The sequence below is a fragment of the Lissotriton vulgaris genome, chromosome 9, assembly GCF_964263255.1.
Source record: "Lissotriton vulgaris chromosome 9, aLisVul1.2, whole genome shotgun sequence".
NCBI lineage: Eukaryota > Metazoa > Chordata > Amphibia > Caudata > Salamandridae > Lissotriton > Lissotriton vulgaris.
The window spans coordinates 1118385330-1118412634 of NC_141697.1; the positions used below are offsets into that span (position 1 = coordinate 1118385330).

At 47.8% G+C, this 27305-nt stretch overlaps 1 protein-coding gene across 4 annotated transcripts in view; it reads left to right on the top strand.

The window, feature by feature from the left end:
• The window catches only part of ERC2 (ELKS/RAB6-interacting/CAST family member 2), a 2191867-nt gene that overhangs the window by 231274 nt on the left and 1933288 nt on the right, over nt 1-27305 (top strand). For 3 of the 4 annotated variants that reach the window (XM_086939131.1, XM_086939132.1, XM_086939133.1), the window contains exon 2: nt 7062-7478. In XM_086939131.1, the coding sequence (XP_086795257.1) occupies nt 7062-7478 (417 nt within the window). Of the gene's footprint in view, nt 1-1017; nt 1042-7061; nt 7479-27305 lie in introns of all 4 variants that reach the window. The other variant, XM_086939130.1, reaches the window with a different exon arrangement.

The following is a 27305-nucleotide window of genomic DNA, read 5'->3' on the forward strand; positions in this document are numbered from 1 at the left end:
GTGGGAATTCCCCTGTGAAAAAAACATTACAGTCCTGATTCCTAAAGATATGCTGTGGAATGCATGCTCTTTCTGAAAAAAACTAGAAAAAACAGATGGCTCTATATACTTGATGTCTAACATGTCCAAATAAAATCTTAGCAGAAATTACATAAACAACACACCATACTCCAAAGAAAGATCTTGCAGTCAAACTCATGTTATTCATGATCTTATTGTTTGGAGTTCTCTTCCTATACAGCTGAAGCTTATCTAAGATTTCAACTTCTAGGTCTAAAGGGTGAAGACCATTTCAGTAGGCCATGGTGCAATTACCATCCTTCTTCCAAGTGTGGGTAAAAACACTTATCCTCCAATATTCTCCTTCATTTCGGGTTCATTTAGCATTATAGCATATGTTGTAGAGTGGGTTCTTGGGGGGGGGGTATTGTGACCACTACATTCATACATGCATACATATGAACTTACAGGAGCATTATAATTTCAACAAAGTGCCATATGGTGACATCAGAAGGTAACCACGTTGTCAACCCTTTTTTAAATACATTTTTTGTATGTAGGACTTTGACAATTTTCTAAAAAAGAACCCCATAAACGTCATTGTTAATAAAAAAATATTACAGCGTATTTTTTTCGAAAGGTGAAAGATCACCTCAAAATACAATAACCATTGAATAAACCGAACTGCTGAGGTAGGAAATGATTACACTAGTTGCTAAGATGTTACATAATCCCCAATACATGATTGTTTAAATAGGTTTATAAAATAGACATTTATTTGTGCATGTGTTTGTATTATCCAGAGTTATCAATGTCTGATTATTTTGCTTCATTTCATGAATCAGTGATGGCTTTCTTGAAGTCAGGTCATCCAAATTGTTGTGGTTTGTCAAAGAACAGTTTTCCTTTCAAGAGTATACTATATTGGATTGAGTTCTTTCTGTTGGATATTTTTTGCTTCCGTTTTCTGTTTTATGTTGATTTTGCTTAATTTCTTTCATTTACCATGCTGTACAGTTTTTGGATGCACGAAGAACAAAGGTTTGTCCACTATTTGCAGTCATTTGCTTTGCATAGAGTAATGTGCTAGAGCCAATAATATGTGTTATTTTCTTGTGCTGGATGTCATTTTTTTAAATATGCTTCTTTTATGCTCTGTTGGCTATCAGCCCTGTCAAATGTTTTATTCACAGATAAACAGAATGAACGTTTAATGAATCAGATACAGATATTTTATCAAAGAATGAAGATATTCTCATAACTCTCTTGATTAGAGTTTTTATCGCCAACATACTGAATTTAGTATTTTCTAATTGTCATCTATTATGCAATATATTATTTTATGTATTGATGATTGTTTACGCTATTTTCAGAGTACGGCAGTCAGTGGTTTGTATTCATGTGATTAAAAATAAAATTTTAACAACAAATTTATATATATTATAGTCACCACTGGGTAGTTATAGTTAGATCAGCGTTTCCATAGAAAATGCTTTTTTTATGATGCTAATAACTTTGGCCCCGTTTGACTAATGTCTGTGAATCTTTCCAAAAAAAGGTGCTACTTTTTGACTAGTTTGTGCATCAAAAGTTTTGGTGTGATCCATCAAGTGGAAACACAGAAAAAAAGAAGGATCGCAAAATGCAAATTCCCCATGTGTTTTCCATAGAAGTCTTTAAGCATGGCTAGAGCAAAAAATCTTGAACGTAATTACACCAAATTTGGCAAGAAGTACGATTTAATGCAAATCTGTTTAGTTGTTTTTTTAGAAATTAAGGGCCAAAAATATTTATATATCTAGAGGCTCGAGATACTCTTGTGGTAGCGCCAATTTAAAAATAGAGCATTCTGATTGGTCCAGGGAGCCTTATTGGGGCAAATCAAGCTGGAGTCTTCAGGGCTTTTTTAAGGCTCAGTGGCGCATGCCTCTCTTTTTTCTAAGTTTCAACCCCTGGAGTGGGTTTCCTGAGGTCTATATTGGATCTGGAAGGGTGACACTCTGGGGTCCCCCAGGGCAATAATAGGCTAAGGAAGGGGGGCTACATGGTCACCCTCCCCTTTCAAAAATAGATGGGGGTACCCAGGGCCTTTTTAAGACTGGGGGAGGGGAGCAGTGCGCCCACCTCGCCTTTAAAAAAAAAGGTCCTGGGGGATGGGATCCCCAGGGGCCAAATTAGGTTCATGAATGGGGTCTGTGCAAAACCTCTCCACTTCAAAAAAAAAAACTGGGATATGGGGTGCCCAGGGCCTAATGTGGCTCATGGAGGGGCCCATAAGGCCCTGAGGGATGGCTTCCGAGGGCCTTATGAGGCTCAGAGAGGGGGCCATGTGGCCCACTACCCTTCAAATTATACGACCTTGAGGGATGGGGTCCCCAGGGCCTAATGAGGATCGAGAAGGGTAGCTGCATGACTCCCCTCCCTTTTTTTCTTGTATTTGGCCTCAGATAGGGTCCCCGGGCCTGAAGGCCAACCTTATGCAGTGCACAGCAAAGGCTGGGTGCAATGTGAGGTTGGCTGCCAACGGGGGATTTGTCTATTTTACTTTACGTTAAAAAACTCTAACAATTCCCTGAAAAAAACTAAAGTTCAAGTAACTTTATAGTTAGGTGTGATAAAAAGATATGTTTTGCTTTTTTCAAAAACCTTAGAAATTCACTGAAAAAAACAAAGTTAAGTAACGTTATAGTTAGGTGAATATGTAAGTGACAACATTAACATTTTGAACTAAAAAAACACAGAAGTTCACCAGTTATCGTTATAAGAGCTAACTATACCTTGCGCCCCGCCATGCACTGCTAATGATATTACATCACTCATGACATGTTCTATGATATCATTTATGACATCAAAGATGATTTCTTAAATTACATCGTTGATAACATCACTGACGACATCATCCAAACTTCTTTCCCACACATTGCTCTATAAACTAGTATGACATTAGAGGCATAGCTCAGAATAATATAAGGCATCATTAATGCCATCAAAGATACAATTCCCTTGGGTGTAGCAAGCATAGGTTACATGCTCCATTAACCCTAAACCATTCACTTTACATTCACTTTACAGGTATCCTAGTTCACATTAGCAATCAACCACAGATGTATGGTAAACCCTTTTTGCACATGGTGTTAAATCTCTATTCAAGTGTTCAGAGAAAGCTAAGTCACTCAAGATAAGCAATGTCTCTTCCCAAAAAAATACCCTACTATGGACAGCTTTTTATATATATCAAACGTCTCACACCCACCAAACCCACAATGAGAAATGAAGTTGATATGAGTAGATAAGTGGGGAATGATAACAGTATTTACTCTATGGAGAGAGTTTACTCTGTAGCACGCTGTTCGCAGACAGTGAAACTCTTATGGGAAATACACCAAACAGTATTAAAAAGTATCTACTAAGAACAGTGTACACACTATGCAATACTTGTCTAAAGAGACACAATTTGCTTAAAATAACCAAGGTCTGATGGTGCTAAAGGTCATACTTCCTGCAGCCTTAATATTCTGGTAAATCCTTTACGTCACACCATCTTCTACAGCTAAACAAGCATAAGTACTTAGGTTAGTACCTGATGCACACAGTCTTCTATGTTATGTAGAAATTGCCATGCTGAAACAATTTTGTCAAATATCTCAAGGCTGCCTTCAATCTTATTATCTACTGCATGAAATATTTGTCCTTTTGCAAGCTTTTTTTTGCAGAGCCAAACAACTTGTGGGGAACATAATGGTCCGATGTTGTCAGCTGCCATCTGCACACAGAGTTTCTCTTCAATAAAAATATTTATAACATGCTCAATACCTCTACACATCGATGATGCATTAGAAGCACATCTGTTTTTTTTAAATCTTACACCCAATACCTGGACAAAGGCTGTACACAAATAAGTAGAGAAGTAATAAAGTAGCTGTCACTATGTATACTACTAGCAGCCCGCCCCAGCGTTGCCTGGGGCAGAAGGGGGCTGGGGGCAGCATTTCAGGCTTGAGTGCACTCCCGCCCTGGCCCCCGCCCGCCACGACATTTCCACTCCTCCCCGCGCTTCACTCAGCCGCACACGTTCCGCCTCCTCTCAGCGCTCCCGCGCTTCACCTACCTCAGCCCAACTTCACCGCTCCTCGTTCCGCCTCCTCACATCAGCTCGACTTCACCGCTCCTCGTTCCGCCTCCTCCCATCAGCTCGACTTCACCGCTCCTCGTTCCGCCTCCTCGCATCGCTTCTCTGAGCCGCACACATTCCGCTCCTCCCAGCGCTTCATGTATCTCAGTCCGACTTCACCGCTGCTGTCCACCGCTCCTCCCCGCGCTAGATGATGTCAGCACGCACGTCCACGTTGTTAGCGCACACGGCCGGCGCTACTTCTTAGGGACTACTTTTTTTTTTATTGTTTATTTTTTAAATAACGTTTTTTTTTTATATTTCTTATAGCCTATGTCCATCTACAGGACCCCCCCTTTCCAACGCTGTATTGGGTGTTGCGATTGGTGGTGTACTTTTCGAGTTTACCTGGCTCAAAGGACACAGTTCTCTCTTTATAATAGTAGTATAGATAAAACAAATTAGCACACTCATTGGATGATGTCATCAGTAATGTCATCAGTGATGTTATCAATGATGTCATTTGAAATGTCATCAGTAATGACATAAATGATATAGAACATGTCATGAGTGATGTAATATGTGAGGTCATAAGCAGTGGGGCTCTGCTAACTATAACTGGTGAATGTCTGTGTTTTTTTTGTGTTCAAAGTGTTAATGTTGTCACTGACATATTCACCTAACTATAACGTTACTTTAACCTTTGTTTTATCAGTGAATATATATTATACACACACACGCACACATAGATCATAATAAATATAGCTTGATTTTCAGATTGACTAATAAATATATGACATGTTTTGGTGCCTTTATTGTACAGAATGCAGTTCTACAGAAACCCATATTTAAATAGTCCTATGAACATCATCAAGACTGTAGCCCTTCTACAAGCAAAATGTGTTTTTAACAAAGAAAAGACTGTTGTTGCTAAATATCTACAAACACAACTACATATTTCATTTTCACACACACATGGATATATATATATATATATATATATATATATATATATATATATGTAATTCATATATTTAGTTATATATCTATATATATATATATATATATACACACACACACACACGTGACATTAGTGACTATATAGTTATGTTTAGGTCAGACTTTAACTGAAAATACATTTTGGTTTGTTAATAACTTTGGTGCAGAGGATTCTGCATAAAACTTTCCAGTGAAGTTCTTCACTTTGGGTTCTTCATGGCCGGTGTCACGAATATCTGTCAAGTGGTGGTCAAATAAATGGGATCCATAAAGTGTAATTTCCAATTTTAACTCCTATAGAGGTTTTTGCTCCTTGATACAGAAGAAAACGTTGAATGAAATTACACCAACATTTCTATAAAAGAAGAACTTTACTCAAGAAATTACACTTCCTTGGATTGGTGTAAGTCCATTCACTAGTCTTTAAGAAATGAGTTAAATAACTAGTGCTCCAGTCTGGTAAAGATGTCTGGACTGTTAATATCAGATCATCTGCAAATCCACAGAAGATTTACAATTCCAGTTAATACATAAAGGCACATAATTTCACTGGAAAGTTTTTTCTCCCATCTACCACTGCGGATTCATGAGTGTGGCTGCAGATTCGCAAATCTGCTGCACTCTTATAGGCAGACCATGGTCCACTGAACACAGTGGTTGGAGAAAATAGTATATAAATTGATAGCTATCATAGTATTTGTGAATCCTGTGTCAAATATGCCACTCCTAAACTGTCCCTGGGTCCCGCTGACCTTTCTGGAAGTATTAGGTTTTGTGAATTGGGCATAACGTTAGAAAAATATTTGCATAAAACAATTTGGTACACTACAGCTGCGCTTTGCCAACCCCTCTGCGCATAGCCTTTGCCCGATTGCAGTGGGTTTTGCCTATCCTTGGTGGGTTGGATTCAGCTGAAGGCGGGACTGTGAATGGCCAAAGGCAGTGAACAGCAGTGGGTAGCTATCCATGGGGGATTGGGTGAAAGACCTGATCATAGGCCACTGTGCCAGCCAAAGCTGTGAGCAGTGTTGGTTGGCCACATGGAAGGTTTGCGATGTAGCATATTAATCAATGAAAAAAACATAGGGTTAAGTGACGTTGTGGTTAACTTTGGTTAGAAACCCTTAATGTGTATTTGGAAAATACCTCATAAAGCCACACAGTTTAAAGGAAAAACATGTTTATGATTTAAAACTTAAAAGTCAATGAAATTCATGAGGTATGGTTAGGATCACAGTCTAAATCTCGGACAACAGATTCGTAAAGCATAACTTGCACAACAATTGCAATATTTATGACCTCACAGTATTTATGCCAATAAATACCAACCCCTAAAAGAAAAATCTAATTAAATAGCATTATGTACTCAAACCAATAAATAATACTGCTTGATAGTCATTTCTTTCAAAGCAGTAAATCTAATATGACGCAGTCTAATCTGTAAGATTATTTACATTTGTAATTGTATATGTTGCATTAAGGATGAGGGCTTGAGCATTTCATTTGATGGGTGAGTTATGGTTTACATGGCTTCTGAGCGAATTATGGATTGTGGTGGCCCTAACCATAATTGCATAAATTGTAGCAGCTTTTCAGTTTTAACTCAGAACCATAGCTGCATTTTAACTGGGGTTTTTAAGTGAGTTTCTGAACTCTTTAAATACTTTGTATGAGGTGTTATAACCCAGGCAAACCATACCATCTCTTACATATTTTATTATACACCCTCACACATACACACACACACACACACACACACACACACACACACACACACACACACACACATATATATATATACAAGCATAACAGTAATCAGTACATTTCCTAGAGCGATTGTATGTATTGATATTAGAATAATTGAATATTGATATTAGAATAACAAATATTGTAAATTATTGTAAATAGAAGCCATGAACACGTATTAATAATGTTGTCCCTTAAATCGTAGCATTTGCAGTTGACGATTCATGCACTGCAAGACGAACTTCGTACTCAGAGAGACCTCAACCATCTGCTTCAGCAAGAAAGTGGAAACCGCGTTGCTGAGCATTTTACAATCGAGCTTACAGAGGAGAATTTCCGCAGGCTTCAGGCAGAACACGACAGGCAAGCAAAAGAGCTCTTTCTCTTAAGAAAAACTCTGGAAGAAATGGAGTTGAGGATTGAAACGCAGAAGCAGACCCTGAACGCCAGAGATGAATCCATCAAGAAGCTGCTGGAAATGTTGCAAAGCAAAGGTTTGCCTTCCAAAGGGATGGACGACGAAAATGAGAGAGCACGAAGGATGGTTGAAGCCGAGTCTCAGGTGAATCATTTGGAAGTGCTTTTAGACCAGAAAGACAAAGAAAACATGCATCTTCGAGAGGTAAGAACAGCTTCTTGACATTAAAGCCTACATTTAAGCACACTGACTGCGCATGTGCCATGTTATGTTTTTTCGTTGTTAAACACAAAGGTCAGTAATTGGGAATATGTATGGAAAATTCAAAGCAGTTGCTATGCTTATGATAATAAATGTTGACAGAGGTGTACTTTGCAGCCCAAGTATTTTGTTACACTTATAAATAAACATAGTGAGGGCTGGTGATCCCTAAAAGTGGTGTGCATAATACTTGTCACAGGTTTACCCCATGGTTTCCAAAATGTGCCTTTGGTGCCCTTACGACCCAATGCACACTTGCACTCAGACTCACTATTTCTCATTTCCAAACACACTTGCACACAGTCACACTTTCACAATCACTGACCCTGACTCACAACTACTGGTGTACAGGGGCTCTGATCTGTACTCCTGCGATACAGATATTCTGTTTTAATAGTGCAGCAGGTGCAGTTGCACCAGGGCCTCTGTGCCTCAGTTGCACAAGTTGCGCCATTGATCGAGACACCCCTGGGCCTCTCTGCCCCGGTACAACTGCACTTGTTGCACTATTGATAGATACTCCAAATCCCTCCCACAATCTCCCCCACACTCACTCGCTCTAACTCACTCACACTGCTTTTACTCACTCCCTTGCTCTCCCTTATTCATGTGCACCGTCACTCATTGATTCTCACTGTTTCATTCTTCTTGCTACTCACAAACATTAAACTAACACACACTCGCGCATACGCAGACAACCAACACTGATCTTCTTTTCCTTACCTTTCTTCCTTTCCTGGCAGCTCAGAGGCTCAATGGCAGCAGGAGACTAGGAATCTGGTGCTGGGCACTGGAAGCTGATAGCCATGATTCTCAATGAGGAGCCAGGCAGAGCGGCCAGGCAGGCTTCAGAGGAAAACCCACCTCAATCCAGTGGCATAGCAAGGTCAGGTGGTACCCGGTGCGGAAAATTTCTCGACAAAATGGCAAGAATATGTGTTTAAAACGCAATTTTTTGGCATTTTGTCACCCCCTCAGTGATGACACCCGGGTGGCCCGCACTCACCTCACCCCCCTTCCTATGCCAATGCCTCTGCCTCATTCCCTCTCCCAGCTTCATGATAGGACTGGAAGCACAGTCCTAAATAAAGCTGGGACAGTGCTGGGTATCCTGCCATCGCTGCTTGGTGTGGCTTTTCATTGGCTTCAGGGATGCACTGACGTGCGCCCTGGCAGCCCTATTTTAGCAGACATACTGTGCTTTCTGAGGCAGGGCAGCATTTCTGCTAAATTAAAAGGATTGTGCCTGTGTTAAGGCATCGTAGTTGAACTAGGCCTCTCAGCCATGCACAATCCAGACATCCATCTACAGAGTGCCTTGTTTTTAATCATCAATCTTTAGCTGGATCGTCACTCAGCCCCTACCTCTTCTTACTCCTGTCATCAGGAGCCGGGTGGAGAGGCCGAGGGGGCTGACCTGAGCACTGCAGAGTTCATGTGAACACAAACATCTGGTCATTAAAAATGACCAGCATTGTCCACGTCTTAAAATTGATAGAGTTCCTTACAGTTCACAGGTGGGTAAGCCTGCCACACATCTGCTGTGCCTGCAATTGTTCCCAATTGATTTTCAGATTTGAGTCATGTGACCCTGGCCCCACCAATAGGTTTGTGAACCTGGCTCCCATGTTTCCTTGCTGGACTCTCAAGAGCTTCGCTCCACCTCGCCTCGAGGTAACCTGCAGGCAGTTCTGCCCTTTCACTCAACAACACTTTCCATACTGACATTTTTAAGGCTTGCCATATTAAAAGAGAAAGTCCCAGAATGCAAGCGCTTGGAAGATTTAAACTTATCTTGGAAGTTCCCTACAGCTCTTTTCACCCCCAAATCAAGACACGTACAAGAGCGGGTGTTCTGCACTGTGGCTGGAATACTGTGCAATATGTGTTTTTTATTGCATGCATGGACAACAAGCATTGGCATAGCCAATAGGTCTCGCCTTTGGGACCTTATACGTGTTTAGCCATGCAGCAGTTGATGCTGTTGTATAAGGTCCCAAAGGCGAGACCTATTGGCTATGCCAATGCTTGTTTATTGCGCAGCAAAGGTTTTTAACAAATAATTAATTGTAGCAGGGCACAGATTAGGAGGCCATGGAGTACGTAGGTGGAACTACACTAAAAAGTGCCCACACAGAAAGTGCACTTAAGTAAACTGCAGGGACGTGCAGTAACACTTAAGAAAGGAAAAATGCACACCGAGAACAGAAATTGCTCAGAGACATTGCAGTGCGCCAGGGATGGTGCTAGTTTGTGAAATACATGTTACGGAGGGTGGTGCGGTAACGATTACATAGCTTTCCATTGTGCAAACATATGTAATACATAAATAGATGTGGGCAGAGGAATATAAGGTTGCAAAATGCATAGAGTAGGTCTATACTTAAAAACACATATACAGGAGGTGTAATGATCCTGTGAGTGGCTGAGTGGCCGGGGGTCCCCTTCTCGGCGTTCCCTTCCCGCCGGGGTGGGGCCCCCGTCCGAGAGGCCCTATCGCTGCTGGACTGTGTGCCTCCTGCCCCCGCCTGCCTTCCTCGCACTTCGGTCCCTGGGGGAATCGGGTGACCCGAAGGGTGCACTGATGTCTGGTGTCGATCAGTTCGCGGCAGTGCGGGGTGAAGAAGAGCCATCATTGCGAACCGTGATGGCCGCCATTCAGGGTCTGTGCTCCTACATGGTTGCTCTTTCACATAAGCCGATCGCGGATGCCACCGAAACTGCCCGATCGTACAATGACTCTGATCTGTCTGGTCCCCCTAGGCAAGCTGTTTCCCCGACTCTGATCCCGGAATCTACGACTCGAGGACCATCTAGTGTCAAAACATGGACAGCACTGTCTGTACCGCAGTGTGCGGCTGAATCCGCCGCCATGGTGTACCGCCCGCCTACGTTGAAGAGTCCGCCTGGGGTCATGTTCACGAGCTCGTCCCCCAATGACTTCTTTGAAACTGTGACCCGACGGAAACAGCGAACATCTATCGATCGTGTGAGCTGTGCAGTGTGGTGGAGTATGGGACGGTCGGGATCTGGTCGTACCACGGCGAGTGTCATGGCGGCTGAGGAATGTGGTGGACTGTGGATATCCGTTGGACTCGCCGCACAGATTTGTGGACCGGCTGGACTTTTGCTTTATCCTGTGAATAGGCGGATGCGGTGTGCGGAACTCATGGTGAACACTCGTAGAGGTCAAGGGTGAGACTGGTGTTCGACTGGGATGCTAGGGGTTTGTGAGGGACCCGGGACCCGCCATTTTCTTGTATTGGGGGCGGGGCGGTAGGACGTCTTTCCTGGGTTCTACCGCATCTATTTTGCTTTGTTGCTTATTGTTTAATGACCAGGACTGTACGTCGCAGGAGGGGGGCAGTGTGACCGGGAATGTGTGCTTCTCCTCTTCCCTTAATTTTTCTTTTCTTTCTTTCTCTGTGTTTCCTTCCTTTATAAATCTCTTTTCTACTATATTTCGGGTTTTTGGTCGCTGGGCGATAGGCACGCTGCTAGGGGGGTAGGCCGTAGCCGTCTGCAGGGGTGCAGGGTGGGGGGTAGGGGGTGGGGTATTTTTGTTTTTCCGTTCCTTGTTTCTATGGCCTTTTTCTCTTTTTAATTTGACTGGACTTTTCTTTCTCCTCTCTCCCTGGGTAGGGGGTCAGTGTATCGGGTTACTGTTCGGACCTTTGTGGCGGGGCTGGGACTGTGGCCGCTCAGCCTCTCCTGTCATTGGAATCATCGGGTGGGGCGTTAGTCGAGAGTCTTCGAAAATGTATGTTTGCTTATACTGTTCGCTTTAAAATGTGGGTGTCTCTGCAGTTGGACTTGCTTCCCTGCCCACCCGGTGATTGTATCTACTTTAGATCCTGTAGCCGGCCCCCTCCTGTTTACTTTTCTCTCTCTTCTTTTTGTTAACATATGGAACAGTACTAAGTATTTACCGTGAATATCCTGTTTTACTTTAAAAGAAAATTGACCTCTCTTATCCTGAGCAGCTCTCCTGGGTGTGCCAAAACAGTTTGATGCTCTAATTTTGCTGCCATGCCTCCGGGATGTTTGGCTGAATAGCTGTGTGCACCCTTTTCTAAATAAAGGTCTTCCAAAAAAAAAAAAAAAAACACATATACAGCAAATGGACTCAATTGACCTGCAGGCGAGGCGCACTTAAATTTAATGTAGAAGAGATGGACTTTAAAGCACCAGTAACACCCCTACAGATATTGTAGTGCACTGGTGTTGGTGATAGTTATGTCTAACACATATGAAGGGTGGTGGGCGACGGCTTGCATGTTAGAGAAGGAGGTTGTAAAAGACTCTCTTTAGCTGCGCTGTAAATTAATTGAATAAATAAGCAAGAGCGTCCGGGGACGCAAAATTTTGCACGCTTCTATAACGTTGTAACTGCAAATACTTTGTGCCTTATTAACAAATGCGTCTCCTTTACTGTTGTGCGTATATATTTAAAAATATTTAAACGGCGTGTCCAAGATGGCGACGGAGTGAGACGTGTCCTAGTGTCCCTCCGGCGCCGAGCAATCTTTAAGCTTTGCAATAGCACCCTCTCGGGACACCGGCCGCCTCGCCCCACACTGAGCGCAACCGGGAAAGTGCCTGGGCCGTCTGGAAGTCTTAGATTGCTGCCTGAGCCTTCGGGAAGCGGCGATTGCAGGTGCGGCATGCCTGGTCGGAATTAGCGGCTCCTGCCCGCCGAGTCACCCGCGCGGTGAGCGCGACCCCAGAGTGGTGGAGAGAGAGCTTGGGGGGTACGATTGCCGCTCCTGCGGGGCACTGTCGGGCAGTGGCGGCTGGTGACATTTGAAAGTGGTAGGGCGTAAACTTATTGTGATACCCGACTGCGGCGAACCAGCGTAGGGAGGATGCCCAAAGAACCTACGGGGGGTTCGAGGGGTTTTCCCCTCGAGAAAATTTTGAAAAAAGAGTGGTCAAATGGTGCATTTTCAAGCAAATTTAAGAAAGCAGGAAGGATAATAAAGCAATACAACTGAATTAATCATCATTTGACAAATTACCAAATTTTATGAGCTATAGAGGACAATATTTGCCTATGCTGATGTTATCATTTGGCCATATTTACTTGTGAAAACACTGATACATTTGTAACTGTTTTGTGCAATATAAAAAATATTTGCTTATGCACTGCAAGCAAAAACACTCATAGGGAGTACGGAGGGTTATGCCCAGAACGGTGAGGCCTAAAATGCAGAATCCTGAATTCACTTTATATCATTTATTTATTTGAATGCTCTTTCTAATAACCTTTACCTGAGAATAAAACAAGCTCCCATACTCTCTAATTGTCAGCCAGGCACCAAATCCGCACAGTTCACTTAAAACAAAGAGATCCGCTTTCATAGCAACCTTGACTTCACCGGAGAATCGCTACAACAACGTTTTTGTGAGCTCCTAATCAGGTTGTATACAAGCAGTACAACAGTCAGGGTCAATGCTGCGAATCTTGATGTTAGCACACCCCGAATCTTACGAAAACAACCAGCAAACTGAATCAATGGTTCCACCTTTATGTTTGATCATACTGCTGACAGTACTAGTGACATAACAGAAGGCTATTAAACAACACCCTAGCCGTCCAATCTTTTACAGCTATTGTTCAACCTTTAGTTAGCACTTTCAATAGTAGTGGCTGTAGACTCAGTCTCTCCAACACTTTGTAAAGTGCACTAAAACCAGCACTGTAGTTTGCATTGCTATTGTGCACTATAAACAGGGCCACTGGAAAATGCTTTTGCACATCTGTAAAAAGAACAATTGATGGACAGAATGCATGATTTATTCAGCATCCCGTCCATCATTTCTTTGTAGCACATTTCACAACTGTGGCATTTTTTGCGTAAGTATTAATTTGACAAACTCACTACATAATCCGTGATCTGCTGCATACTTTTCAGATTTTAATAAAAAACAAAATGTTGTTTCTAGCCCAAATGGCATCAAGTTATTGAAATTGCTGCATCCGGGATATAATTCTGCTCCGGATACTCATGGAAAGTTAACTGGTCTGCTTCAGCTGTTGATTGCTGTAATCAGCTATTTATAGAGATGCCAAAGGTGCCCAGCTATTTCACCCCCCCCCCCACCCCCTTTAGATGGGCTTGGGGAGGGCTTTTGTCTTTAGCTGTGTATAAATTAACTATACTGTTCTAAATGGAAACAGGTTCTTTAAAATTGTTCATATTCTCTTTGCCTTTCCTCGACAAATATACTAGTCAACCCTCCTGTGTTATTTGGTCATGCATTGCCGCATAATGCCTGTGGACATAATTATAAAACATGTGACCATACATGCACCCATAGTGAGATTGTGCCAACAGCAATCATTAACAATCAAGACCCATTAAATAGATCAACAACACCCCTCTATTTTGACCATCCAATGCACTGATATCCCAGAACTGACACGTATTCAGCGCTCTCATGAAGCACATCTGTCATAAGCTGAAATGTATGACTATTCCACTAATAAGAGATCATAGGAGGTTGGACAATATATAATTTGTGATGCACTTATATCTGTGTGATGCATGAGACATTCACAGCACTTCATCTGCACCATGACTTCTGCGACCGTACAAAGGCATGCTAAGAGCTTTGATCATGCACTTCTATCCTGATCTGTCACTCACTGCTATTTTCGGAATGAGATATCCTCACATGTCTTACAAAGCACCTCTGATGTAAACATCATCAACATGTACTGGGCTTCAACTAAGTATTCATAAAGTCACCAAAGCCGAGCGTTATATATAAGGCACATCTGCCCGAGCCAAGTAACATTTTTTTATACGCGCGGCCACTGCAGTGTATGTGAAATTCCTGCACTATGTATGGATGTGTATTACACATCCATACATAGTGCAGCAATTCCACATACACGTGCAGAGAAAACATTTATCACCGGCCGGCCGGGCCTACGGAGGCTCACGGGGACGAAAGGAGGAGGCAGGAGAGCAATGCAGCGCTAGCAGATATGTGCATGCTGCCCCATTGTGCTTGCCAGGTGCTCAGCGTGCGCCGCCCTAGAAGAAAGTGTAATCTTTAATTACAATACACTGTAGTGCATGGGTGTTACTGTCGATTTAGCAATGCTGCATTTACTTACTTTAAAATAAATGCACAGTTTCGTCATTGCATTCAATTGAACCTGTGGGGAGCTGAACAGTACTGGAGCTGAAGTGTCGTATATGATAAAAGTGTTGCATGAGTCGAGGGCTGCTGAGGCGATTGTCATTGTGTGTAAAGAAAAGAAGTAAGAAAAGTTAAACTTACCGTTACCTGACCGCCGGACCGTCAGCACTGCATCTTCTGGGACCTTGGCGCCTTCACTAGAGCGGTAACCCCGTCCTCCGTCCTCAGCAAATCCTGGCTCTGGAGCAGCGCCAGGATTGACACAGGGCATGGTTGCTTTCTGCCCGCCTGCCCATTAAGAGAGCGAGGTTTCGCTCTTCTAATGGGCATGCGCAGGCACAAGGGCGCATGCGTGGGCAAGGCTAAAAAATGTGCCTCCGTCCCCTCTCATGCGCACCTGTGCTGCTGCCTGCCCCTGACAATGCATGTGAGTCAACATGACACAGGACCGCCCTCCCCCTTCAGACTCTGAAGGGGGAGGGCGGTCCTGCATCATGCTGACTGACAGGCATTGTCCCCTCGGCCTCGGCGTGAGTTTGAACTTAAGTAAACTCAGTTTACTTCAGTTCAGAGCACTACGCCGAGGGAGCTACGGGTGCCGTGCGGGCGGGGGGGCAACGCCCCCAATGGACGCACCGCCACTGCTGTCGGGAGCCCTGCTGGATGAGAGGACACCGTCGGAGAGTGGCGAGGTTGCACCCGGACCGGCGGCGCAGGCTCGAGAGTAACGAAGACGCCTGGGCCGTGTTGCAGAGACAGGGCCACGTGTTAAATCGAGCCCGGGGATCCACGGTCTAGGCGGGCCTCCACTGTAGCAGACCCAGAGGTGGCGCCTGTTGGGAGGTGAAGCGACGGAGGCTACTGCAACATACCTCCACCCCCCTCCGATCCTGGGGCGAAAATCGGAGGCCCTGCAAACCCACCCCCCAGCCTCGTGAAGCAAAAAAGGAACACTGGGGCCACTACAACGACCTGCGAAATCCGAACCACATCGACCCAGGTCCATCCGGTGGAGGAGAGCGGCAGCCCCCGCCACTCTTGCCGCCCAAGATTCCAGCTTCCTGGGGCCGACACCTGACATCCAACACGGTAGGCTAACCCTCACCTGAGGCCCTGAATTAAGCGTACTATGCCGGTGACACAAATTGCAATCGGCACGGACTCAGACCTAACAAGACCTGCGCTGATACCTGGGTGACCTTGAAAATAGACATTCAGCTATCGTAGCTGCAGCAATAGCACGCTGGGCCTCTACACAGCGCCTACTAGAGCGGGCGGCTGACGGAGGACTATTGACCACCCGGTCCGAGCGACCTCCCTTGCAGGATCTGTCTGGCTCTGCTATCCCGTCATGGACTAAAATAATATTAAAGTGGACTCCCGTGGGGTGCAGCAAGAGGCGAGGATCCAAGTTCCGTGGAACAGACGCCACGCGACCCAGGCGGCAGAGCGAACCACGTAGAGGTCCTGGAAGCCTGATCAACAATCTGGTGAGACCGATCCTTGGGGTCTGGGCTACGCTGATCAACCACTTACCAGTGGACCCCGGGGCAAGTCATGGCGGCCAGACTACGTAAGGACAAACCTAACAAAGGAGTGGTCAAGGGAGCGCCATCTTCGTCGTCGCCTGGACCCAACCAGCCGCCCCAGCGGAATGACGATGAGGCCCCAGCCACCAAGGCCTTTATGGTCGAACTCTTTAAGGCCATCAAGGATGACATTTCGGAGCTTCGCTCCCAGTTGGCGTCAGACCTCCGTGAGGTGAGGAGAGATGTAGATGGCATAGGGGAACGAGTGGCCACCTTGGTAGAGCATGATCTGGGTTTGGCAGAAGACGTACATCAACTCCAACAGGATGTCCTCCGGCTCACGGAACAGAACCTGGATCTCCAGGCTCATGCCGAGGACTTAGAGAACCAGTCTCGCAGGAACAACGTCAGGATCCGAGCGGTGCCCTGGGCGGGAGAGGGCAAGGACCTCAGAGAATATGTGAACGCCCTCTTTAAGTTTATCCTGGGTGAGGAAGATCTCCAGGAGATTCGCATGGACAGGGTCCACTGAGTTGGACTGCCACGGGACCCGAAGGCACCACCCCCTGACATTCTGGTGTGTGTCCATGACTTCCAATTGAAAGAACGAATACTAAGGAAAGCACGGGAAACGAACCCCCTACAGTTTCGGGATCATCACCCCTAGTTGTTCCAAGACCTAGCGGCCTCAACCCTGCAGAAAAGGTGGGAATTTCAGCCTGTTACCAACTTTCTTCGAGACCAGAAAGTGGCCTATTTTTTGGGGCCACCCCTTCCGCCTTGTCTTTCGATGGCAGAACAAGCTGGTCCAGGTCAGATCCCTTACAACCGCGATGGAAATCCTTGGCTTGGACGAATCTACAACGGCACCCAAGAGCGACTGATCCCCTTTGAGGAGACGACAACGCTCCCCAGCATGGCAGAGAGTGGGCGGTGCTGCGGCTGTGGGAAGACCAGACACCTCTACCAGCCTCCAGGAGAGGGGGGCCGCGGTGGCCTCTGTGGCGCTGGTGACAGACGCTGATTCGCAGGATGGCCCTTCCACTGAGTGAGTCCCGGGAGGTGGCAACGCGTGCTCCAGAGGGGCACCTCTTCATCAGGTACCGAGAGTACTTTATGTTACCCCTGAAGACACGATTTCCTAGTGGGTTAGGGAGGGACATCCACCGCCTCTATGAAACCCGACCCTTGCGGTCGTTCTCAGGAACTCTTTCTTCAGGCCCTTTCACCGTTCTATTCTGCTTTGTTTGGCTAGGCCTGAGTTTCTTCGGAGGGGGGTGGGGGGGGGGGTTGTTGGAGAAAAGGGGGGAGGGGGGCAATGGTGGTAGCTGGGGGGGGTTGTCGAAAGTTCCGTTACAGCTGAGACGCAGCCTGAGTGGAGACGTGGAGAGGATGAATGAGGGGGTCGAGAAGACATCTGGTATGCATGGAGTGTGCTGCTCTGTAGTGCACAGATGAATGGGATGTATGGTAGTGAGATGAAATATGGTTGGGAGGTGATGAGCTAGATGGCCCAAGAGGTCCCCCATATAGAGCACGACCTGTCACCCCGACTGTAATGCCGCTTACTTTGGGGACGTGGAATGTGAAAGGGCTGAACTCTCCCCAAAAGCGCCAAAAGATCTAGAAGTACATACCCGACCACAACTTAGATGTGGTGGGACTTCAGGAAACACACTAGGCTAGGCCGGAAGACTCCCACCTTAGGCACAAGCAATTCTCCCTCATATATAGATCCTCAGCCCTCACAAAGCATAGGGGGGTGGCCCTCATGTTCCGCTCGTGTCTGCACTTTCAGCCTATGGGAGTCCTTAGCGATAAGGAGGGGCACTGGTTGGTGGTTAAGGGGGTGTTGCATGGTAGGTTATGCACATTCCTGGTCCTTTATGCTCCCAATGTGGGTCAGAATGGATTCATACAGCGTCTACTAAGGACAGTTCTAGACTTTGTCGAGGGGCCTTTAATTGTGATGGGGGATTTTAACCTCTTTTGTCAGAGAGATTTGGACAGCACTCATCACCAGAGATCTGACACCGGCCTGTTCTCCACCGAAACGCAGCAAATAATAGCAGACATGGGTTTAGTTGATGGGTGGCGGTCTCTATACCCACATTCTAGAGATTATACCTATTTCTCTCATGTCCACCACTCCTACTCCCGTCTGGACCATTTGTTCCTTAGCCAATCTCTTCGGGGGGATCTACGCGAGACCAAGATCTTCCCTTTATCAGTCTCAGATCATAGCCTGCTTGCTATCTGCCTCCGCTGGGAAGCGGTTGATAACTCCCACCGCAAATGGTATTTTCCAGCCTCCCTGGTTCGGGATACACCCTCCTGCAAAGCGTTACGAAAAGCTGTCAGTGAATTCTTTGACCTTAACGCCCCAGGCGACACTTCGATATTTAATACATGGGACGCTTTCAAAGCTTCTATTCGCGGCAGCTGTATAGCTTAACGCGGCCCTCAACAAGCTGAGAAGGAAAGAGAGGGATCAACTGGAAGAGGAGCTTTCTGAGCTTGAACAAGCCCACAAGCAGAATCCCTCCAGGCGGGCGTTGCGGCAGCTAACGGCGGTTCGGGGTAAACTCAGAACTCATTACAATAACAGAGCGGAGCTCACGTTGCTGAAATTGCGGCGCCTCTCATACTCCCAGGGGAATAAAGTGGGGAAACATATGGCCCGACAACTCCGGGACAAGAGGGACAAAGAATACATTGGGGGTATACAAGATGCAACGGGGACCCTCATACATCATGATGGCGCCAAAGCAGGTCTCTTCGGCGACTTCCATGAAGCGCTTTACACCGGAGAAACTCTTGATGCCAGGGCACAAGGGGAATACCTGAGGGGACTCACACTTCCCCAGGTATCGGCGGCATGGAACGAGTTGCTCACCGCCCCCTTCACCAGAGAAGAGGTCTTGTCAGCCATCAAGGCCCTGAAGCCTCATAAGGCCCCGGGGTCGGACGGATTTACCACAATTTTTTACAAAACTTTCGCCTCTGAACTAGGCGACTTTCTGGTCTGGTACAATTATTTAATAGCATGGCGGAAGACGGTGTGACTTCCGGATCCATGGCAGAAGCGGTAATCTCGGTCATTCCCAAGCCTGGAAAGGACCCGTCGACATGCTTCTCGTACAGGCCGATCGCCCTACTCAACCTGGATGCCAAACTGTACTCGTCCATATTTGCCGATAGGCTGAACGACCTAATGCTGGCACTTATTCATCCGGATCAGTCTGGTTTTATCTAGGGCCGCCAAACCCACGACAACACCAGGAGAGTAATCCATTTGATCGAGAAAGCTAACAAGTTCAAGATCCCAGCTGTCTTGGTGGGCCTCGATGCCGAAAAGGCCTTTGATAGGGTGGACTGGGGTTTCTTGTTACAGACCTTGACATCATTCGGCTTTTCGACGAAATTCTTAACAATGCTTAAGGCCAACTTCAGCTCTCCCCGATCTAGAGTGGTCGTCAACGGCCACATGTCGGCACCCTTTGCGCACTCCTGCGGCACTCGTCAGGGTTGCCTTCTTTCCCCCCTGCTTTTTGCCCTGAACATAGAACCACTGGCTCTGGCAGTGACAGAGGATCCAGACATTCGGGGTCTTCCCTTCACTGGGGAGTCACCCTATTCGCGGACGATGTTTTACTCTCCCTCTCAGACCCTGCCCACTCACTCCCCCATGTTCAGGAAGCATTACTACGCTTCGAGGGGGTGGCAGGCTTTAAGATCAACTATGAGAAATCATTTGTCCTCAACCTCACTCTGCCCCCAGCTGATGTTGCACACCTTCAAACGCTCACGGCTTAACTTGGACCCTCTCCTCCATACAATACTTGGGGATTCACCTGACTCCCAAGGTTGAGAAGCTCTACTCGGCCAATTTTCCCCCACTACTCACATCAATTCAGAAAACCCTAGCTCGGTGGAAGCCGATGTTCATATCCTGGCTAGGGCGCATACATGCAATCAAGATGTCCCTTCTCCCTAAACTCATAGCTTTTTCAAGCATTACCCATTACCCTAGATGGGGAATTCTTTTGGCGCATCAAGACACTGATGCTTCGCTTCATCTGGCAGCGTGGTCGGGCCCGATTCTCCTATGCTACTTTGCGCCGTCCGAGGAAAGAAGGGGGGACGGGCCTTCCCGACATGCACCTGTATTACAAGACAGCACAACTCCGTGTATTGGTGGAATGGACCCAACCTGCGTCGGAAAAACACTGGGTACACATTGACAGAAGTATAGCAGGGAGGACGATATGGGACCTTGTGTGGAAACCTAAAGGCGACAGGCCCAAGAATGCGTACATCAGCACCCCCACGAGCACTACCCTAAAGGTCTGGGACTCGGTCTCTGGTGATGAACGATGGACCACTTTCCCTTCTCCCTTTACTCCTATACACTTTAACCCAGCCTTCCCGCCGGCGACACTTGAGGGCCCCTTTGATGGCTGAAGGGAGGGGGGATGTCTAGCACTCACGCACCTATTCCACAGCTTTGCACCTCTCACGTTTGATAACTGTATGGGAGACTGCGGTGTCCAACAAACCGAGAGATACCATCAAACCCAGCTTCTACATTGGGCATTATCCTCCCTGGTGAGAGATGCAGCCACCAGGCCTCTGACACCCTTCGAGGCCTTCCTCTCACGGACCTCTGCCATGTGGGGGGTCATTTCCTTTATTTTATTTTATTTATTTATTTATTTTTTTAACACCTATATTAATACAGTCATAATCATACACAGCATTTCGCCTACAACCCCCTCGGGCCGGCAGTGCGATAATAAGAGATGTGATCAATAAGCAGGCAGCTAGTAGTACACAGCCTTATGCCGTCAACCCTGGGGTAAGGCGGCGCAAGGGAACTTCGGGGAAGGCGTTCTAACCGCTAGCGACTGTAGATGTCACGACAGTGCATACGCGAAAGCCCCCGTTCACACAAAGATTGGCTTGTGCAGGCCACATGCTGCAAAGTCAGAGATGTAGGTGTATTTTATGTTATAAGATACCCCCCTCCCAACTGGAAACTCCCCACTCCCCCCTACCCAAAAACTCCCAGGAACCCCCCGTCCCACCCCCCCCTGTTGTCCAACCCGTTCGCTGACCTATGTGCTACGGGAAATGCCACACAAAAATCTTGTGCCAGTGTCCACCTCCCTTGCCCTGAGTGTAACTTCTTCAAAATGTTCCGTGTTTGTCCCACTCTCGCCCTGTGCAATATCCCGCGTGTACCCCTATCAGCCTCCCTTCATATGGCAGCCGGGCATCGACACTCCACCTAGCCGTCACTGTGTCTCCCAGGTCGCTGACACACCCTCCAGTCCTCGAGTTCACAGGGGTTCCCCGTCTATGTGTTTGTTAGTGCACATCCTCCCCCTCCTCCCGCTGTGTGTCCGCAATGCCCTCTCTAGTGCATCTAAAGCTGTTATATAGGCCCCAGAAGTTTTTCGGCCTGCTGGTAGGAGGGAGGAGCTCACTGTAGTGTTCCGCTTGTGTGCAGCAGTATACCATATCTCTAGCCCACCGTTTCTTAGTCGGTGTCGGCCCTCTCATCCAACACTGCGCCACTGTACGTCTCGCCAGTAATAGTCCCATATCTGCCAATCGCCTGTATGCCACCGGTAAGGGCTTCGAATAGCCCAACAAAGCCAAAGCCGGGTCCACTGGAAGTTCATGATCCAGTATCTCGCTTAGTTCCGAAATAACCGCCACCCAGAATTCATGAATCCTCCGGCAGCCCCACGCCACATGCAGGAAATCCGCCACCGGCGCGTGGCAGCGCTCGCATTCGGGGGATTGTCGGAGACCATAGTGATGTAAGCGCTCAGGAGTGTAGTACACCCTCTGCAAGAATTTAAAGTGTATCAACCTATGTCGCCCATTCAGTGACAGCTTCCTAGTATTGACATAACAATACTTCCACATGGAGTCGTCTATCTCGATCTCCAGGTCGTTCTGCCAGGCAAGACGGGCCTTGGGAGGTTCTTGCACTCTATAGGAGACAATGCTCTTGTATAAATGCGCCGTCATGTGTCGCGGAGATACGGTAGCTATAACGTATGAGAGTTCCAGAAGGTCCGGAGGCTCCGCCAGGTCTGGGCCCAGGGCATCCTTCAGGGCGCTCCGGACTCTGTGGAATTGAAACCGCTGTAACAGCGTCGGACTATCCACTCCCTGGGCAGCCTGATCCCACGTTTTAACTTTCCCATCGGTAAACAACTCTCCCGCAGTCTTTAACCCCAGCGCATGCAGGGTTCGGATCACGTTCCCGTCCCCGATGGGGGCCAGTCACTGCAGCCATTCCACCGCCATCGAGGGGGAGTATAGCAGCTCTCCCTCCCTGGCCTTCAATAACGCGTTCCAGGCGTGCTTCGTAGCCGTTATCGAGTCTAGTACACCGACCCTACGATCCACAGGGGTGCAGACTGTGGCCGGGAGCGGAAGAGGGTCTGCAAAAAGGCGCTCCATCCGCACGTGTGGAATGTTACTATCACCGTGGATCCACGTGTGCAGATGTGTGGCCTGAGCCACCCTAATGTATCTCTCTAGATCAGGCGCTCCAAGCCCACCCAGCTCATACGGAAGCGTGAGCGTGTTCCACTTAACCCGCGGCTGCCCTCCTCCCCAGGCCAAGCGAGTCATGAGTTTCGTGAGGTTCAGAAAAAAGGCTTTCGAGAGTATAATGGGCAGAGTGTTAAACAGAAATAAAAATCTCGGTAGGACCACCATCTTCATGATGGCTATGCGTCCCATCAGGGAGAGTGGTAGCTTACACCACCTTTCCACATCGTCCTCACATTTACTGAAAGCCACCCCATAGTTTTCACTGAATAGCACCTCCGAGTCCGTGTGAATCATTATGTCAAGGTATCGTACCGGGTCCGTAGACCAGTATAAAGGATATTCCATCTCGAAGCGATCTGTCACCGGGGTCAGTGGGAACACCACCGATTTCTCCCAATTAACCTTTAGGCCCGAGAGGGCGCCAAAGCGTACTACCTCTCTTAGAACGGGGGAAAGATTTGATTCCAGATTTCGCACATAAAGTAATGTATCATCCGCGTACGTCGAGACGATTATATTATAGGTCGGAAAACAACCCTCCGGTGCCAGTGGTATTCCCGCAACGCACACACCAGTGGTTCAGCAACTAGGGCGTACAGTAACGGAGACAGGGGGCAACCCTGTCTCGTGCCTCTGCTGATGGAGAAAGGATCCGAAACGCGATCTCCCAGTCGCACCCTCGCCACTGGCCTCCAATACAGCGCGCCAACCATTTGTAAAAACTGCTCACCCAGACCCATGCGACGTAGGACCCTCAGCATGAACGGCCATTCGACAGAATCGAACGCCTTCTCCATATCCAAGAAAATCGCTGCTGCTTTCGCATCCTGTCGCACATGTTGCATTGTGCCCAACACTGTGCGTATGTTATAGGTCAAGTTCCTTCCAGGCACAAAGCCAGACTGTTCTGGGGCAACTATCTCTGGTGCGATGAGGGACAATCGGGTGGCTAGGACCTTGGCATAAAGTTTGGCGTCAACGTTCAATAGGAAAAGTGGTCTGTACGAGCTGCAGACATTGGAGGGCTTGCCCGGATTCAAGATGGTAACCAACAGGGCCTCTCTCATCGTACAGGGCATGCTACCATCCTCGCATATCTCGTCAAACAAGGACAACAGGTGGGGAATAAGTTTGTCCTTGAAAGCCTTATAGAACCCTACCGTCAAGCCGTCTATTCTGGGAGCGCTGTGTACGCGCATGCTAGCTAACGCCTCAGTGATCTCGTCGGCCTGTATGGGTGACATGAAAAACTCCCTGTCTGACTGAGCCAAAAACGGTAGCTGTATATGTTCCAGGTAATCGTCCATGTCAGACTCTAGGTCCTCTGTTTTATTAGTGTACAAGTCAGAGTAATAGTCACGGAAGGTCGTGAGAATCTCCTCGTTCGTCGTGACCGTACTCCTTCCTGAGGTTACAAGTTCAGTCAATCTGGGAGCTCTCCCGGTGTTACGCAATATCCTGGCTAAAAGAGAGCTAGGTCTCTCGCTCTCACCGTAAGTTCTCGCCGAAGCATACTTACCCATGTAGCAGACCTCCCTATACGCCTCCTCGTTAAATTCCGAGATAAGGGATCGTAGTCTGTCAGCCATAGAGGGGTCTGGGTCAGTCAAAAGTTGAGTCTCCAGGTCAGCTAGTTGGGATTCCAGGGAGCGCAGCCGCTGTCGTATGGCCTTCAATACACTGGAGTGCTTAGTCATAGCTATCCCGCGAATGAAGACCTTGAACGCCTCCCAAACCATGTGAAAGTTATCCATGGAGCCTAAATTCTTCTCGAAGAAAAAGTCAATTTCCTCAGCCAATTCCCCTCTAAAGGTGTCATCTAACAGGGCGTATGGAGGGAATCGCCAAGTGAATGGGGGGATCCTGCGATTCGGCGTCTCCAGAACCAGTAATATCGGCGAGTGATCAGATAACGTTCGCGCAAGTACAGTGCATGCCAGAACTCGGCCAGTGATGGAGTGAGAGGCCAACCAATAATCAATCCTGGTGTGTATGTCATGAAAGGAAGAGTAGTGAGTGTACCCACCCCTGCCCGCATTCCTGCTCCTCCACACATCAACCAGATCCAGTGTCAGCAGCTCAGCCTGGAGAGTCACCGCCGCTGCAGCCGGTTTACGCGCGGGCCGGAGGACCTGTCTAATTCTGGGTCCAGCACTAGATTAAAATCTCCCCCCCAGAGCATGTGTGCCGAGGCATACGTTCTGCAACATAGGGCTAACTGGGCGAAAAAGTCAGGGGAGTCATAATTCGGGCCATACACATTAACCACAATTAACTTGTGTCCCTTCCCCTCGCATCTCGAGATTAGATAACGGCCCTCAGGGTCGGCTTTAATCGGCTGCAGGACTAGCTTGGAGCAAGGGTTTACCCACGTCAAAACTCCCCTAGAGTGTGTAGTGAACCCCGCCAGTGTGGAGTTCCCCAATAGGCCCCTGTGATGTAGCATCTTACTCGTGAGTGGTAAGTGGGTTTCTTGAATGAGGGCCAGGTCTACGTGGTGTCGTTGTAAATAATGGAGGGCCTTCCTCAGCTTTCTGTGATCATTCAGACCCCTGACATTCCAGGTTAACACTCGCAAGGTATCAACAGGATTTTCCAAGTTCGTCACAGGGGCACTAGGCATTGGAGGCAGCTCAAGGCAACATAATAGTACGTGGCCACAATACCTCTAACTGTTCCCGGGTCATCCGAATCAGTCAGCGAACATTCTGCGAACAGTCCCCTACCCCCCCATCCCCCTCTTCGTCTACCCCCGCAAAAACATTAACTCCCATAGTACCACACTCCATCCCCCCGCCCACAGCAGACCCACCCCAACCCGGTCCGACAGTAATCTACCCACCCCACTCCCCAGCAGTCCCACTCCCACCCCAACTGTGTTCAACCAACACAACAGTATGCTTAACGCGCGGGGGCCTAGGTAGCCAAGTGTCATAGTCTCTACCTATATCTCAGATCGCTCGTGAGCCCCTCCACCTGCACCCGCCATGCACAGTAACCACAATTAGTGCAACGTTTCACAGCTGTGAAAAATGATCCGGTTCGCACCACACCTATGTGAGGTGCACGCAAGACCATGTCCGTTAAGTGTTCCCAGTTCCAGTCCATTCACCATCGAATGTCAACAAAGAAGGCTCTTGTGCTAGTTCCCAGCGGGCGCAGTAACCAAGGGTGTAGTAACATGCAACTAGCGTAGCCTCCCCCTTCATGCACCACCCCCACCCAAGACCACTTATCTGTATATCTTGCAGGCTCCATAAAGAGCATCATGTGTCCCATCTCCTCTCCAGGCGGTAACTGCCATATTCCAATGCGGGACACCGACGCTCAGACGCAAGGCGAACACTGGGGCGATGAAAGATATCAATCCTGATCGTCCAGTCTGCTGTCGTTCTCTTCGTCCTTGTGGTTCTTTTCCAAGTTCGTTTTCAGTTCCTTCGACCAGCGCTTCATCGCTTGTTGCAGCGCCTTAGGATCCGTGAAGATATGGGAATGGCCTCCCTTGTTGACTCGCAGCTTGGCCGGGTACAGCAACGCATAGTCCAGGCCCATCTCCCTGAGACGCTTTTTGTGCGGAATAAACTGTTTCCTCTCCTCCTGCACCTTCGCTGTAAAATCTGGGTACAGCGAAATGGCGGACCCCTCATATTGCAGTTGTTGTTTTGACCGCGCCAGGCGGAGTGCAGTGTCCCTGTCCCTATAGTTAAGCAGTTTCGCTATGATAGGGCGCGGAGGCGCTCCAGGCTGCGGCCGAGGTGCCAGCGACCTATGTGCCCTCTCAACTGTAAACATGGCTGAAAACACTCCGTCTCCCAGGAGTTTCGTGAGGAGCTGCTCCACGAAGCACTCCATAGGGCCCGTAGATGTGCTCTCCGGAAGGCCCGTGATGCGTAGATTACAGCGCCGCGAGCGCGCTTCCAAATCTTCAGTCTTGTCCTGCAGGGCCTGCATCATCCTCTCCATCTTCTTTTGCGCTGTGTCCAGGTCCGTCTGCGCCTCTTCCACTTCCGTCATCCTCCTTTCAGCCATATCGTGTCTCTCAGCGTGCTTGTCTAGCCGTTCCGCCATCCGATCCATTCTGTACGACATAGCGTCTATCTTGGACCCCAGGGCAGAGATACTGGTCTGTATGCCTTGCTCCATGGAGAGCAGCCTGGCCTTAATGTCTGATTCAGTGCCCCGAGCCTCCTCTGACTGTGTCGTAGGGCCCTCTTCTGTATTCGGGCTTTGCTGTAGTAACCGCTTCTGCGAGAAGGGCAGTTTACTTTGGGTCCTGTTGCCTTTGCCCATCTCACCTCGATAATCACTTGCAGACTACGAGAAGGCGTGGGGCCCCCGTGGCCGGCCATGGAACGTGTATCAACCAGTCTGTGCCTCCCGAGGCCTGCTCCACACCACGAACCACCCTCCGGCGTGCGGCAGAAAGGGAAGACGTCCGGCCCAATGCAATCGTCGCCTCACCGCGGGGGCCACGCACTACCCCGACCCCGGGCCTCAAGGGTGTGCGCCGCAG